Genomic DNA, 14,156 nt, shown 5'->3' with positions numbered 1-14,156 from the left:
GGCTCAGCAGCCATGGCTCATGGGCCCAGCCGCTCCGTGGCATGTGGGATCTTCCCGGACCGGGGCACGAACCCGTGTCCCCTGCATCGGCAGGCAGACTCTCAACCACTGCGCCACCAGGAAAGCCCTGTCAGTCTCTTTTGATTGGAGAGTGTAATTTGTTTACATTTAAAGTAATTACTGATAATGGGGGCTTCTGTCATTGTGCTATTTGTTTTCTATATGCCTTAGAGCTTCTTGTTTCTCATTTCCTGCATTACTGTCTTCTTTTGTGTTTATTTTTTGTGGTGAAATATTTAAATTCCTGTCTCATTTTATTTTGTATATATCCTATAGCTATTATAGCTATTTTCATTTTGGTTACCATGGGGGATTACCTTTAGCACCCTGAAGTTATAATACTCTTATTTGAATTTCTACCAGCTTAACTTCAATAACATTCAAAACCTCTGCTTCTTCATAGTTCCATCCTTACCCCTTTTGATTGTTGATGTCACAAAATTGCATCTTTGCACACTGTTTGCCCCAAAATATAAACTAATAATTCTTTTAAATGCAATTGTTTCTTAAATTTGAAAATGGGAGTTACATACCAAAGTCACAGTAATACTAGCTTTTAGACTAATTTTTTAATGTATTAGTCTCTTAAGTTATGCAGAAAATAAAAAGTGTAAGTATAAACCATTGTTACAGTATTACTAGCTTTTATAACTGCCCATGCATTTACCTTTATTGAGATCTTTATTTTTTCACATGGCTTCAAGTTATTGTTTATTTCACCCTGCAGAACTGCCTTGAGTATTTCTTGCAGGACTGGTCTAGTGGTGATGAACTCCCTCAGCTTTAGTTTCTTTGGCAAAGTCTTAATTTTTCCCTCACTTTTGAAGAACAGTTTTGCTGGATATAAGATATGATTCTTGGTTGACAGTTGTTTTCTTTTTATCACTTTAAATATATCTGCCCAGTACCTTCTGGCCTCCAAAGTTTCTGGTGAGAAATCTGCTGATGATCTTATTTTTCACTTTTCTTCAGTCTTTTTTCTTTCTGTTCCTCAGAGTCAGTAATTTCCATTGTCCTATCTTCAAGTTTGCTGATTCTGTCTTCTGCCTGCTCAGATCTGCTTCTTAGTCCATCTAGTGATTTTTTTCATTTCAGTTATTGTGCTTTTCAGCTCTAGAATTTTGGGGGTGGGGGTTCTTTTTAGGTTTTATATTTCTTTATTGATATTTCCATTTTGTTCACTCATCATTTTCTTGACTTTCTCTACATCTTCCTTTAGTTCTTTGAGTATCTTTAAGACAGTTGTTTTAAAGTCTTTGTCTAGTATATCTGCCATCAGTTTTTTTTTCCCCCCGGGGACAGTTTCTGTTGATTCATTTTTTCCTTTGAATGGGCCATACTTTTATATTTCTTCGTATGCCTTGTGATTTTTTGTTGTTGTTGCTGTTGTTGAAAACTGGGTGTTTGAATCTAGTAATATATGACAACTTTATCAGATTCTATCCCTTCCCCAGGGTTTGCTGGGTTTTTGTTGTTATTGCTTTTGTTTTTTGATTGTTGAGGTCTGTTTCTGTGCCAAGGACCAACCTGAAGTGTACTCTTAAGGTCTTTGAGGTTGTTTCTAGGCCTGTGCTTTACCCTGGGCATACGTGGTTACTTCCTAATTTCCCCCAAATATGCAACTGCTTTTGTATGTTCTGGTCTTTAATGTCTGGCTCCCATGAGGGGAAAAAGAAATATTAAGGGAAGGGGGAAAGGGTGCCTGCCCTTTACATTCCTTGGAGGTTACTTTAGCCAGAGGGGGAGAGGCTTGCAGCAGTTGTGGGGAGGTGCAACAACAATGGCTTTGCCCTCTTTGTCTACACCTCTGTCATCAGAAGCAGTAATCAGTCATTAGGGAACAGATCTCTGATATTTGGAGGAAAGGGTGCTTTTCACAGGCTGTGCACAAACTGCTTTGGGTACATGTAAACAGCCCTGCTACTCTGCTAAGGGCTGAAATTGGCTGAAACTAGCCACAGTTTAACATACAAACCTTCCCCTGGAAATTTCAAGCTTTCAGAAGACTCCAGAGTTCCCCCAAAAGTTATATCAGACAGATTCTGGCAGTGCAGTTATTGTCTAGTTGGGGAGATAGATTCCTGGTGCTTCCTACTTCTCCATCTTCCTAGAATCCTCCAGTATTTAACTAGATTTTTAAACCTAGAAAACTGTTTTGTGAAAAAGCAAACTCACAGTCATCTTCCCAGATACTCCTGCCTTTTTGGAAAGGGTCCATACCTGCTGTTAACCATTTACCCATGACCTGGGTGATTATCTTTGTATCATATATCCTGCAATGTTCCTGTGACAAACATGTCCTAATATTTTACACATTAAAAAAAAAACAAGCTTGTATACACCTATAATCACCAGGATCTATAAGATCCAATAGGTAACCAAAATCCCTCACCAGATGTTTTGGTAATTCTTAACTAATTGGACTATCTTATTTTGCCCTTTTATTTACTATCACTTGTACCTTATTAAAGTTATTGATAGATGCATTTGTGTGTTCAGTTTCTCTAAAGCAAATTAATTTCTTCTTCTAGTCAAACTATTTCCACATCAATTGGAAGTTTCAGGTCAATATCCCAAAATATCTTTTCACTGTGATAATTTTTATTGGTATGTTTCATTTTCTTAAATTTCCTTAAGGGGACCTACAAACCTTTGTGATGCCACAAAGCTTTGGATAAGAGATTAAATTCATACTTAGCAAATGAAACATATGTTAATATTACAGTATCATTTCATATCTTAACAAAAATGTCCCTTACCCATATATTGTACTATATATTTCCAGTTTCAGGGACCACTAGAGACCATTTCCCAGTAAATGCAGGAATCTAACTGATCTGGAGACTCAGTTATAACCCAGCCACAAAGGAACATGTTTTAGCCAATACTGGTTTCCAGATGTCATGGAGTAGCCCATCTTTATAGGGAGGTCACAGTGTTAGTCTTTTGTCTGCCCAATCCCAGATAATTGTACTACAGGGACTGCTAGTTTCTTTTTCATTTGAAACACTATTGCTATAAGGGAATAGTGATTAAGATCACATTTTCCACTGTAGTCCCGTATGATTTGAATACCAAACACTGCAACACATTACAGATCAGTACTCATTCCAGTTAGTCCTCTCAACAATGCAGTGTCCAGCATTAAATTATTTGCCCCTTGTTCATTTAGCAGAGTATCTATAGTTGCAAAGAATCCTCAGGATACTGCTAGTACTTATCTTAAAATGACTCAACTCTTTTATATTATAGCCTCTGATTTTCCAGTGCCTAACTAACAATTGCAGGGGAGTGACATCATGATTTAATAGGATGTCTTTCCAGGTTCTGAATAGAGCATTTAGTTTACAACATGGGTCAGTTTTTGTCTTAAAATACTAGCCTTGAAACTGCTTGTTCTCTATCCTCCCTTTTACCCCAGCAGTTTTAATTTCATTAGGATGGTTAATAGCAACTAAAGGATTATGTTTTTAGCCATTTTCTTCTCAACCCTCTTCTCTTTCTCAAGACATTTTGTTAATTCCTGAGAGGGTAAACCTGTCATCCAGATTCTACTGGTAAGATTTGCCCCCACTTATCTACTGCAAAGCTTTCTTCAACTCATACACCACTAGTCAATCAGTCTCTAGGCAAAACTTTCCTTCCTTTCTTTTTACTTACCCCACAGAGTCTTGGTTATATTGAGGATCTGAAAGTTAATTTTAATTTTGACATCAATCCTCATGGCCTCTAGTAGTGCCCCTGGTTTTGGATTGATAGTCAAATCACAGGACACCACAATAAGTGTAGTCCAGCCCCAACTTTCCTGTGTTGAGCTTGTCCATTTACACATCAGTGTAATTTGCTACTGAGTGTGTTGTGTGCAGTCCTGGGGCCTTCAAACTGTGCCTAGGTAGTTGCAAGACCATCTGATACAAATAATGATACTGTACATTCTGTGTTTCTTGTCCTGGATCCTTTTCTCAAAACTATATAAACTAAGAGCTAGGTTAAAACTTGTTTGTCCTTTGAGTTTTACTGTGAATCCAAACCCGAGATCGCTGTTGGTGGAAATGCAAAAATAAAATACATATTTATTGTAGAAAATAAGAAAATTCATAAGCATAAAGAAGATAATGTGACCCCAGGGCTTCCCTGGTGGTGCAGTGGTTAAGAATCCGCCTGCCAAGGCAGGGGACACGGGTTCGAGCCCTAGTCCAGGAAGATCCCACATGGCGCAGAGCAACTAAGCCTGTGCGTCACGACTACTGAGCCTGCGCTCTAGAGCCCGTGAGCCACAACTGCTGAGCCTGCGTGCCACAACTACTGAAGCCCGTGCGCCTAGAGCCTATGCTCTGCAATGAGAAGCCACTGCAATAAGAAGCCCACGCACCACAATGAAGAGCATCCCCCGCTCGCCACAACTAGAGAAAGCCCGCATGCAGCAACGAAGACTCAACGCAGCCAAAATATTAATTAATTAATTAATTAATTAATTTTAAAAAGAAGATAATCTCACCTGTAAGCCTGCCACTCAAAAATAATCACAATAATTTGGTGGATTGATATGATTCTAAAGTTCCTATAAAAATGCATTGTGTTTTTTACAAGGCTGAGATAAGAAACTACATAATGTTTAGGATTATGCTATTTTCCTTTGAAAATGTATTATGAACATTTCCCCATACTTCAGTATGTTGTTGATTTAATAATATATTCTTGGGAAAAATGTGTAACTTGGCTTATAATTATATAAAGTTTAAATTTACACTGGCACCTTAGTAACAATATTATGTGGTCAACAAGATGTATATGCCAACTTTCAAGGTGATCAGACTCTATGTTTGGATATTTAAGAAAAAATTTAAAACTAGAAGTTTCATTTTGAGTGGCACAATGACCTAATATTCCACCTTTATGATAAATGAAGGGTGAATTATTATTTGAAATGAATAATGAAGTTTATGAGAATAATATAGAAATTTTTATTGCCTATTCATAAATAATGTCAAGAAGACATCTCTGAGAAAATTTTAAGAGTGGTATTGACATGTAGGTTGCTTCAGAACAGATACTTGAAAAATATTATGTTCTCTCTGAATCAGCTTCTCATGAATTTGATTCTCTTACTTTCCACCACTGTAGTGCCTATGAGATTATCAAGCTGAAGGGTATACCTCTTGGGCTGTTGGACTGTCTGTGACAGATCTGGTAAGATCAATTTTGAAAAATCTCAGGAGAGTGCATCCAGTTTCCACTATGGTTAAGGTAGACACTTATCATCTTTGTTTAAATATTGCTGAGTCTTTACTATGTGCCAGGCATTATACAAAATTTTGAGAATATGTTGGTGAACAAAATAGAGGCCCAGACCTCATAGAGTTAATGAAAGATAGGAACTTAATAAAACAATTACAAAAGCAAATATATAATAATACATTGTGTTAAGTGCTATGATGACAAACTATGAAGTTCTTAGAGTATACAAGAAGGGAATTTACTCTGCGGAGGGGGCGTTTGTGGTGGTTAGGGGAGATTTCCTAAGGAAGTAAAATGACCTAATCTGAATAATGAGTACAAGTTAATTTGCAAGACTGGACTAATATTCCAAGCAGAGGGAACACATGTGTAGGGGACCTGAGGTAGATATAAGTAGAGAGCACTTGAGGATCTGAAAAAAATAAAAAAGGTCAGTGGTTGAAATGCACAGAGCAAAGGGAGCAAAGGGAAGTACATGATAAGGCTGGAGGAAGTAAGCAGGGTCAGGCCACTGAAAGTCTTATAAAGGGGTTTGGGTCCTTACCATAAGAGCTATGGAAAGCCACCAAAGTAACTTAAGAAAGGGACTGGTTTTACAATCTTTTTTTGTTAAAAAGATTCCTGGGGCTCTGATGGATGGAACAGATTTGAAGGGGACAAGAGTAGAGGTGGGTAAACTTGGGAAGAGGATGTGCATTAGCTCAGAACAGAGAGGATGGTAGTAGTAGAGATGAAGAGAAGGTGGTAAATTTGAGTTATACTGTATTTAAGAGGTAAAATTCATAGGTCTTGATAATGGAATGAAGTGGGAAATAAGGGAGATAAAGGTCATTCTTAGGCTTCTGTTTTGCACAGTTAGATAAATGGTTATATAATCCACTGAGGAAAGGCATATTCAAAGAGAATCAGGTTTGAAGATCATGTTTGTAGTTATGGAGAAATTGAATTTGAGGTGCCTTTGCAATATCTGAGAGGAAATAGGCAGTTGGGCACAAGCTTCTGGAATTCATAAAAGAGTTTTGGGTTGGAGTTATAAATATGAGCATCATCAGCATAAAAAGTGTATATTAGGACTCTTAGTTAAAAGCCACAGAAGCCAACCCAAACTAGCTTCAGCAAAAAGAAGATATATTGGCTCATGTAACTGAAATGCCAAGGAGGCCTGAACCACATGCTCAGACTATATCATTAGAGCTACCTTTTCTCTCCACAGTCTTGGCTCATCTTTTCACTCTTATTGGCTTCAAGCTCATGTGGACTTTTTCCATGGGGCAACAAAGATGGCCCCCAGCATCTGCAGGCTTAGAACCTATAGTATCAGGACCCTGCCTCTCCCTTTACCCATATTAATTTCTTGATAATTGGCCTTTCTGGGATCACTTGTCCATTCCTGTGATACTTGTCAGTTTGGAGAGAGGCAGTTCCTGAAAGGAAAAGAGAGGTTCTGTCAACATTAAAAAAAAAAAAAAAAAAAAAGAGAAAGAGATACTAGACAAGCAAAGACAGTAGATATCCCTTACACATGGTAACTGAAACCATGAATTTCAACGAGCTTGCCTAAGGAGAGAGTATAAAGTGAGAAGATAGATTGAGATTGAGTCTTGAGGAGTTTCAGTATTAACAGCAGAGTTTATAGTGTGAGTCCACGAAGGTGACTAAGTGGTGGCCAGAGTTAAAAGAAAAACCAAGAGAACATGGAATCATGGTAACCAAGTGACAGGAGGATGCCTTAAAGATGAAAGGATTGGTTTTCTGTTGTTGATTTATGTGAAGTCATATAAAATGAAGGTTAAAAATGCCAGGAAGATAAAGTAACAGAGGTCATTGATAACCTTAGCAGATGTTTAATAAAGTAATAGAAATGAAAAAATCTGATTGGAGTACACCAGGGTTTTCTTAACTTCGGCACTGTTGATTTTGGGCTGGATAATTCTTCATTATTGGGGCTGTCCTGTGCATTGTGGGATGTTAGCAGCATCCCGGGCCTCTACTCATTAGATGCCAGTAGCGTACCTGTTCTGACAATCAAAAGTGTCTCCAGAATTATACTCCAATAAAGATGTTAAAAAAAATGTCTCCAGACATTACCAAATGTCCCTTGGGAGGCAAAATCACCTCCATCTGAGAACCTTTTAAGTGGACTGGAGAAATTAAAGCCAGTATAAACAGCTCTTTTGAGGTAAGTGGCTGTGAAATTAAGGAGAGAGAGCAGTAACTGGAGAGGAAAATCAGGGCAAGGCAAGTTTTTTGTTGTTGTTGTTGTTGTTTAAAAGATAAGATGTAAAGAAGATATTGAAGATAGAAGTAATAAGCAGAGAGGGTGGGATCCAGAGCATTGGTGAAGGTATTAGTCCTAGAAAGGAGGAGGGACAACTATCTTTTTTTAATAGGGGATAACAAAGAGAAGATAGGTAGTGAATCATATAGGTTTGTAGGTTTGGCATTGGAAGCATCTGATGACTTCTATCTTTTTAGTGAAAGGAGACAAAATCATCTACTGAAAGTCAAGGGAAGTATAGAAAAGTCAGATGTTTGAGAAGATTTGAAAGCATCTTTGTAGATTGTGAGAAATAGAATTTGACAAAAAATAAAGGCAGAATTACTGTCAGGTGGATGCTTATTTGAGGTAGATAAGCATTAATTTTGACAAAAGTTAAAGATCAGCTTGGTTGTGTGGTTTTCTCTAGGGACCTGAGTGCAGGAGTGGAGAAAGTAGATAACTGAATTCATCTGGGTTTGGGTTTTACTTGTGGAGTTTTGTTAAAGGGGGAGAGAGAAGAGAGGAAGACAGAGATAGATAGAGGTGTAGGTAGTTTTGGTTTCTATACTTGTTAAAAATGAGTTTGACCTTCTGCTAAAGGGTCACAGTCAAATTCAACACCATTGCCCTTAAATGTTATCTACATACAAATGAATAAATTACAAAAAGAAATGAGTAATAAAGAATTTAAGAAATATTTATAAAAATTAAAATAGGCAAAGGGTCTTAGGGTGTAGCAAAAGAGTTACAAGAAAGGAATATAAGTTGGATATGGAGGAACCTCATAACAAGGTTCAGAGTAAGATACTTGGGGTGGGAGAAGGTCCCATGAGCTAAAGAAGACAAGAAACTGGAAAGAAAGGGAATTGGTTCATTTATCCACATGGACAGTTAAGTCACCAAGGATAATGGCACAAACTGGGACAGAGAGAGAAGATTGCTGGTGTCAAAATCTGTTACGAATGAGATGGAAAACTCAAGAGGTTTGTAGACGGTCATTAGAAAGGGAAGAAGAGCTGAATAAGATGGGCCTCAAAAAATAGGGGGAATTTTTTTTGTTTTTAAGAGAGCAAGGGATTAATAATTTGGAAGAGACAGTGAGGAGTATACAGTGGATTCCACATTCTTCCTCTTTTGAGGATACAAAGGGCTGTGGGAGAATAAGCAATTACCCCCAGAGGGCTCCTGAAGAAGAGTCAGGGAGGTGTCAAATGAATGCTCCTGAAAAGAGATTGAGTAATATGGGAATTTCATAGTCTTTACTGAACAAATCAGTGGATGAGTTATAGTTTATAGGAAATACTTAAACATTTGACATAAAGAGCAAAATCATTTGTATGCTCTTAATCTTTTTTGCCAGTTCTTTTTTATTACTTCACATTTTCAACAAATAAAGTTGCCAATAGAGTTTATTTAACATTAATATATTAGCTTGATTTTTTGTCAGATAAATAGGGAATTCTCTTTAAATAACCATTTCCTCACTTCATGGCCAGTCTATGAGGAAAGGAAGCAAATTTCAGTGCATCCAGGGGTCATACTGCCAACCAGGCATGACGGTTAAAGGGAAGAGGATAGGCTGAGGGTGGGCAGCAGGTCATGGCAGTACACAGGGCTAGGCCAGGGCAGCCTTGGAGGTCAGGGCCCTTGTTTCCAGTCTGCCCAGCAGCCCCCAAGTGGCATAATGGCATGGACATACATTTCCAGTTCTAATCCAAGAGGCCCTTTCTAGTAGGAAGAGATACAGTGAAAGGAGAGAGAGCAAATTCCTGAAACACTAGCACGGAAGGCAGGAGGGCTTTTGCCCCTGCCACGCTGCCTTGTTCCTGATGCCACCCAACCCCTGGCAGCTCATGTTAAAGCTCTGAAAGGTATTGTGCTACACAGAGGGAGCAACAGAATGACCAAGGACAGGAAAGGGAAGCGGGGGCAGGCAAGTGTGACTGCAGCTGGAATGTGGCTGGGAAGGGAATGTGGGCTGACAGTCTGGTGGGACAGTGGCCTTCCATGGCGAGGCACGGACCAGAGTGGAGTGAATGTGAGGAGAGCCTGGCAGGGGACCCTGAGGAGAAGACATGTGGCTGTTCTGATGCAGATCATGAGGTTGAGTATAAAGTGGCTACGAAAATGAGGGAGTTGGACTGCAGTGGAAAAGGTGGATAGGGAATCCCTCTGTGGGCCACTAGAGTAAAACAGGAACGCTGAGCTCCTGAGGAGAGCCCCAGAGACGGTGAGAGGGAAGCTTGGCTGAGTAGTGCCTGTGGGCTCTGAACTATTATGGGAAGCTGGGAGGCACCACTCCAGGGTCAAGGAGCCTCTCCCTTTCTCAACGCTGGTTCCTGGTAACTTTACAGGCACACCTGGAGGAACAACAAGACCTTCCCATTGCCTCCTCCAACCCTACATTCTGGAGTAAGAAAAGGCAATGGGTGGTAGGGGGCAGATAGGTGTGAGAGGTCTACTGGGTCTTCTTACCTTCCAGGGAGGAGGTGGAGGCTGGTTTGTGGGCATGTAGGCATTGTGTGGGTTACCCAGGTTGTAACAGGCTCTAGCAGCTGCCTCTACAGCCTTGGCTTCAGCTGCAGGAGTGGAGGGAACATCAGGGCTGCTGATGGGAGGTTCCATGGCCCTAGGATAGGGTGGTGGCCATGGCTGCAACTATTCCATGGCCCTGTCCATCATGGAAGGTCCTGGATAGAAGCCAGGTGGTAGCCAGGAAGGCAGCAGTACATTCCATTGGTGACTGGCAGGGGAATTACATAAACCCTGCTGAGCATGTGAGTACCTGGAACCTTAGGCTCCACCGGCGGCTTCACCTCTGGAAGCCACCTGTTAGCATCTGTTGTCCAAACCCAGTGGCATCCCCTGATGTAAAGATTATACAAAGCAGAGCCTGCACAGCCACTTCCTGCTTCTGCCTTCACTGTTCTCTTGATTATTTTACACCAAACACAGCCTGCTTGATCTCACAGTCCTTCATCAGACTGCATGGCATTCCGCTTAGAAAGAAATATGACAAGGGTAAGGAGTAAAATAGACAGTGCCCTTTTTGGCCCCTTTAAAGGCATCTGGCACATTCTTCATGTCATTAAACACAAGCTCTTACGGTCATAGGACATTAGGATGCTCTTCGTATTGTTGACGATCACTCCACTGCCCTCCGAATGATTCTTGAGCTCCATAGTCTCTCTGTATATTCTTATTCTGAAGCTCTCTTGCATAGCTGCTTTTCCATATCAGGTTACTGAATAATAACCTAATTTTGCCTTTTAGGGCTTATATGGAATAAAAGAAGAAATCTTTCTCAGTATCCCTTGTGTCTTGGGCCAAAATGGTGTCTCAGATGTTGTGAAAGTTAACTTGAATTCTGAGGAGGAGGCCCTTTTAAAGAAGAGTGCAAACACACTTTGGGATGTCCAAAAAGACCTGATATTTTAAAACCTTTTAATGTTCCATGTTTTATAGAACAGAAGATAGTAGACTGTATATTTTACATTTTGAAAGTATTTTCACCTGATCTTTAAAAAATAAAAGAACATTGGACCTATGACATAACTCCAGCCTCTCAAGGCTAGAAAAAGGAAATGGTAAAGGAATTTCTCTATTACTCTATTCTAATGATACTCAACCTGTACAGATGTAAGTTATACTTCCTAAGTATGTCATATATGTAAAAGTTGTCTTCAGGTTTAGTAGAATATGTATAATAATCCATTTAATATAGAACTTATGATTCTTCTCATAAAACAACAACATTTCTAGTACTGAAATTTCATTTTGTGCTTTCTTCCATTAGGGCACCAGCATATTCACTTTATATTGCTTCATTAACTTTATGTGTTTATATATAATCTTTTCTAAGTACTTATTTTTAAGACAATGTATATCAGAAGGAAAATAGAAATATAACTTCATGGCATAAAAAAATTAAATGAAATATCTTCAACCCTGCAAGTATTATACCAATTAATATAAACTCAAATAGTTGATTTGGTCCCTCTGTTGAAATACCACACAGGGAGTTTAGACCATCCTCTAGGTTATTCTTTTAGCAAACTACTACTATGCTTGCTGTGTTATGGTTATGAGTTCAGTATGACATGATTTCTGCCCTCAAGTATTTTGCAGTGAGTGTTTAGGGAACCTCATCTAACTGGTTATTGATGGATGCTTGGTAACAGTCAATTGGTAGCTCCCTCTTGGTGTCCAAGGTAGGAGTGCATGTGCTTCATACAAAAATATATATTTCCTTGATTCCACAAAGAATTTAAGGCAGCTATAGGAAATACACAGTGAAACAAAAACTAAAAAATCAGGACCAAGGTAATTTACAAATTAGACTAGGACAGGACCAGTGGGAAAAATTAGAAGGCATATATGCGGACCCTGAGGGCCTACATGGCTCTAGTGGAGGCAAACCCATTTGGTCAGAGATTTACAGTTCACTCTCTGTTACTCTTGCTATTTAATAGCTTTCATTTCAGTCATCTATTACTGAACATAATTAGTTTCCCATTATTTTGTTGTCTTTACTTTTTTTTCAACTTTTCCCTTGAATGTACAAAATATGGTCGTGAGAGTTTAGTTAGGATGGGGGGGGAGGGGAGTCTTCTGTGGATTTTACATTGTTTTAAGCTCCTCTCTTACACCAAATTAAAGCTTCATTTTAGGAGATCCTTGCAGAGATCAAAAAGCTGCAAAATATACTTTCTACAGGGAATATTCTAGGAAATAAAACTGCTGTACATCATGTGTTCTCAGCTGGAGCAATATTGCCCCAAGGGGGTGAAAATTGGTTCTTGAGTGGGGGCAGGGTTGGTGAAAAAAATCTTTGATATTACAAGGGTTTGGCTCTCCAAAGCTCAACCCTACCAGACAAAAGTCTCACTCCATGATATTTAATCTCATGCTTTGGGGGCAGGTGAGGGAGCTGAACGATTAGGGTTAATGTCTGAAGAAGCTCTTGAGGGAAAGATAATGAAAAAAAGTTGAGAAACACCGCTTTACATTTTGTAAAAGAATTTGTCAGATGTGTATTATGTTTTATGATTCACAAATGAGTAAGAAAACAGTTAATTGGGTAGAATGTGGTGGGAGAATTGGAAACCTTGGTTTATCCCAAATTAACGGATGAGAGGGGGATTTTATTAGATTCTACATTTAACGACTTCATAAATAATGAGTTGTAGAAATGGTTATCAATTGTATATATGGTTATCAATTAGCACTGCCCTGATCAAATTCTTAGGGTTTTGTATCTTATTTAAAAATCTCCTTTGCATAGAGGGTTTAAATTAAATGTTTTTTCTACTTCAGCTCATATTTGGGTGGTAAACAGTAGCCCTGAGATCCCTTTCTCCCAAAGCCCTGGTGAAAAATTTCCAATCAAGAGTCAAAAAGCCCTTATCCGATACATCTGGACAAGATTTCGTTAGAAATAAATTTACGTGGGCTCCCTGGTGGATTCTGGGCAAGGAACACTCCGTTTGAGAGCTGAGGCCCTCTAGTTAAGTGTGCCTGCTGCACCTCGTGCGCTTGGAGCCCAAGGAGCCTCTCTGAAACCCGCCAGCCACAGGAACCTCAACCTGCAACAAACAGCAGGCGCAGGCGCAGGCGCAGTGCCTCAGAGCTCGCCTCCTTGCCTCGCGCCTGCACCTGGTCTGCACGGGCTGGGCGCCGCCTTACGCAGCCTCAGTAGCTAAAGGTTTTCCTCCTCTGAGCTTCAACCAGCTTTCCCTCCGCTTTCCTCCATTTTCTTCCTCTTCCTCGGGTGGCCATGAGCTGGGCCGCGGGAGTGCTGCGGGCTAGCAGGAGAGTGGGCGCCGCCGGAGTGTATGCTTTTTGCCTGGCGTTGACTCTGTGTCCCCTGCAGGCGGCACGCATCCCGCTGAGGGGCGGCTGGCCCTTCACCCGTGTGAGGGTGGCCAGAAGTACCGCGCGCCTGGACGTCCTAGGCCCAGAGCCTGGGGACTGTGGGCTCTTGGACCCTGGGCTCGGTCCTGGAGCTAAGAGCTGGGGGAGGAGAAGAATGGGGGCGCGGGGGGCGGAGGGAAGGAAGAACAGAGGCTTCAGGGCAAAGGCTGAAATAACTTTACCGGCGGTAGGTCTCATTTTTGGTGGAGCAGACCCTTTTCCTTCCTTCACGCCCTCTCAACCCCTCTTCACTGTACCCACCTTCCTCCTCCTCCCCTTGGTTTGCCTCCTGGATGCTGGGCTGCTGGCCAGAAATTATCCAGCTGCTTTGCTGGTCATTGTCGTTCCCTGTGTGTCTGCAGCGCCTCCTTACCCACCGGGGCCCAGGAGTTCTCTATATGCCCCCTTTCACTACAGACCAATTCCAGATCAATCGGAAGAGGCTTTGTGGCTTTGCAGTTTTTCCTCAAGATGGCGACCGTCAAGCGTGACTTTTAAGATTTTCGTTTCAGAAGAGGCCATTCATCCCAGTAAGGAAGTGGATCAGTTGCTATGGCCTGTGCATCTTATTAAAAGTAAGTTATACACATTCTCAACAATTTAATCCAAATCAGCCCCTTAAGAAGAAGAAAATTCAGGTTAGGGGATCATGTATAAGCGAATACGGGATAGTAGAAATTAGCTA

General features: G+C 40.5%; 1 protein-coding gene and 1 pseudogene across 2 annotated transcripts in view; one reads left to right on the top strand and one right to left on the bottom strand.

Moving 5' to 3' along the window:
* Positions 1-10,996, top strand: part of LOC308621028 (L-lactate dehydrogenase C chain-like) — a gene marked incomplete at both ends in the record, with an annotated part of 46,785 nt that extends 35,789 nt beyond the window's left edge. The window contains 3 exon segments of the mRNA XM_081241087.1: positions 5,185-5,204; positions 5,207-5,307; positions 10,832-10,996. Of these exon segments, the coding sequence (XP_081097213.1) occupies positions 5,185-5,204; positions 5,207-5,307; positions 10,832-10,996 (286 nt within the window).
* LOC308620109 (WW domain-binding protein 2-like) lies at positions 6,675-10,740 on the bottom strand (annotated as a pseudogene). The gene is made up of 2 exons: positions 10,034-10,740; positions 6,675-6,722 (listed from the first exon to the last, which is right to left on the bottom strand). The product of its transcript is annotated as a WW domain-binding protein 2-like (transcript).
* Positions 10,997-14,156: the final 3,160 nt, after the last annotated feature.

Source organism: Mesoplodon bidens, assembly GCF_964165515.1.
Source record: "Mesoplodon bidens genome assembly, chromosome: 7".
NCBI lineage: Eukaryota > Metazoa > Chordata > Mammalia > Artiodactyla > Ziphiidae > Mesoplodon > Mesoplodon bidens.
The sequence above is the reverse complement of the archived record's forward strand: the minus strand, read 5'-3'. Positions and strand labels throughout refer to the sequence as shown.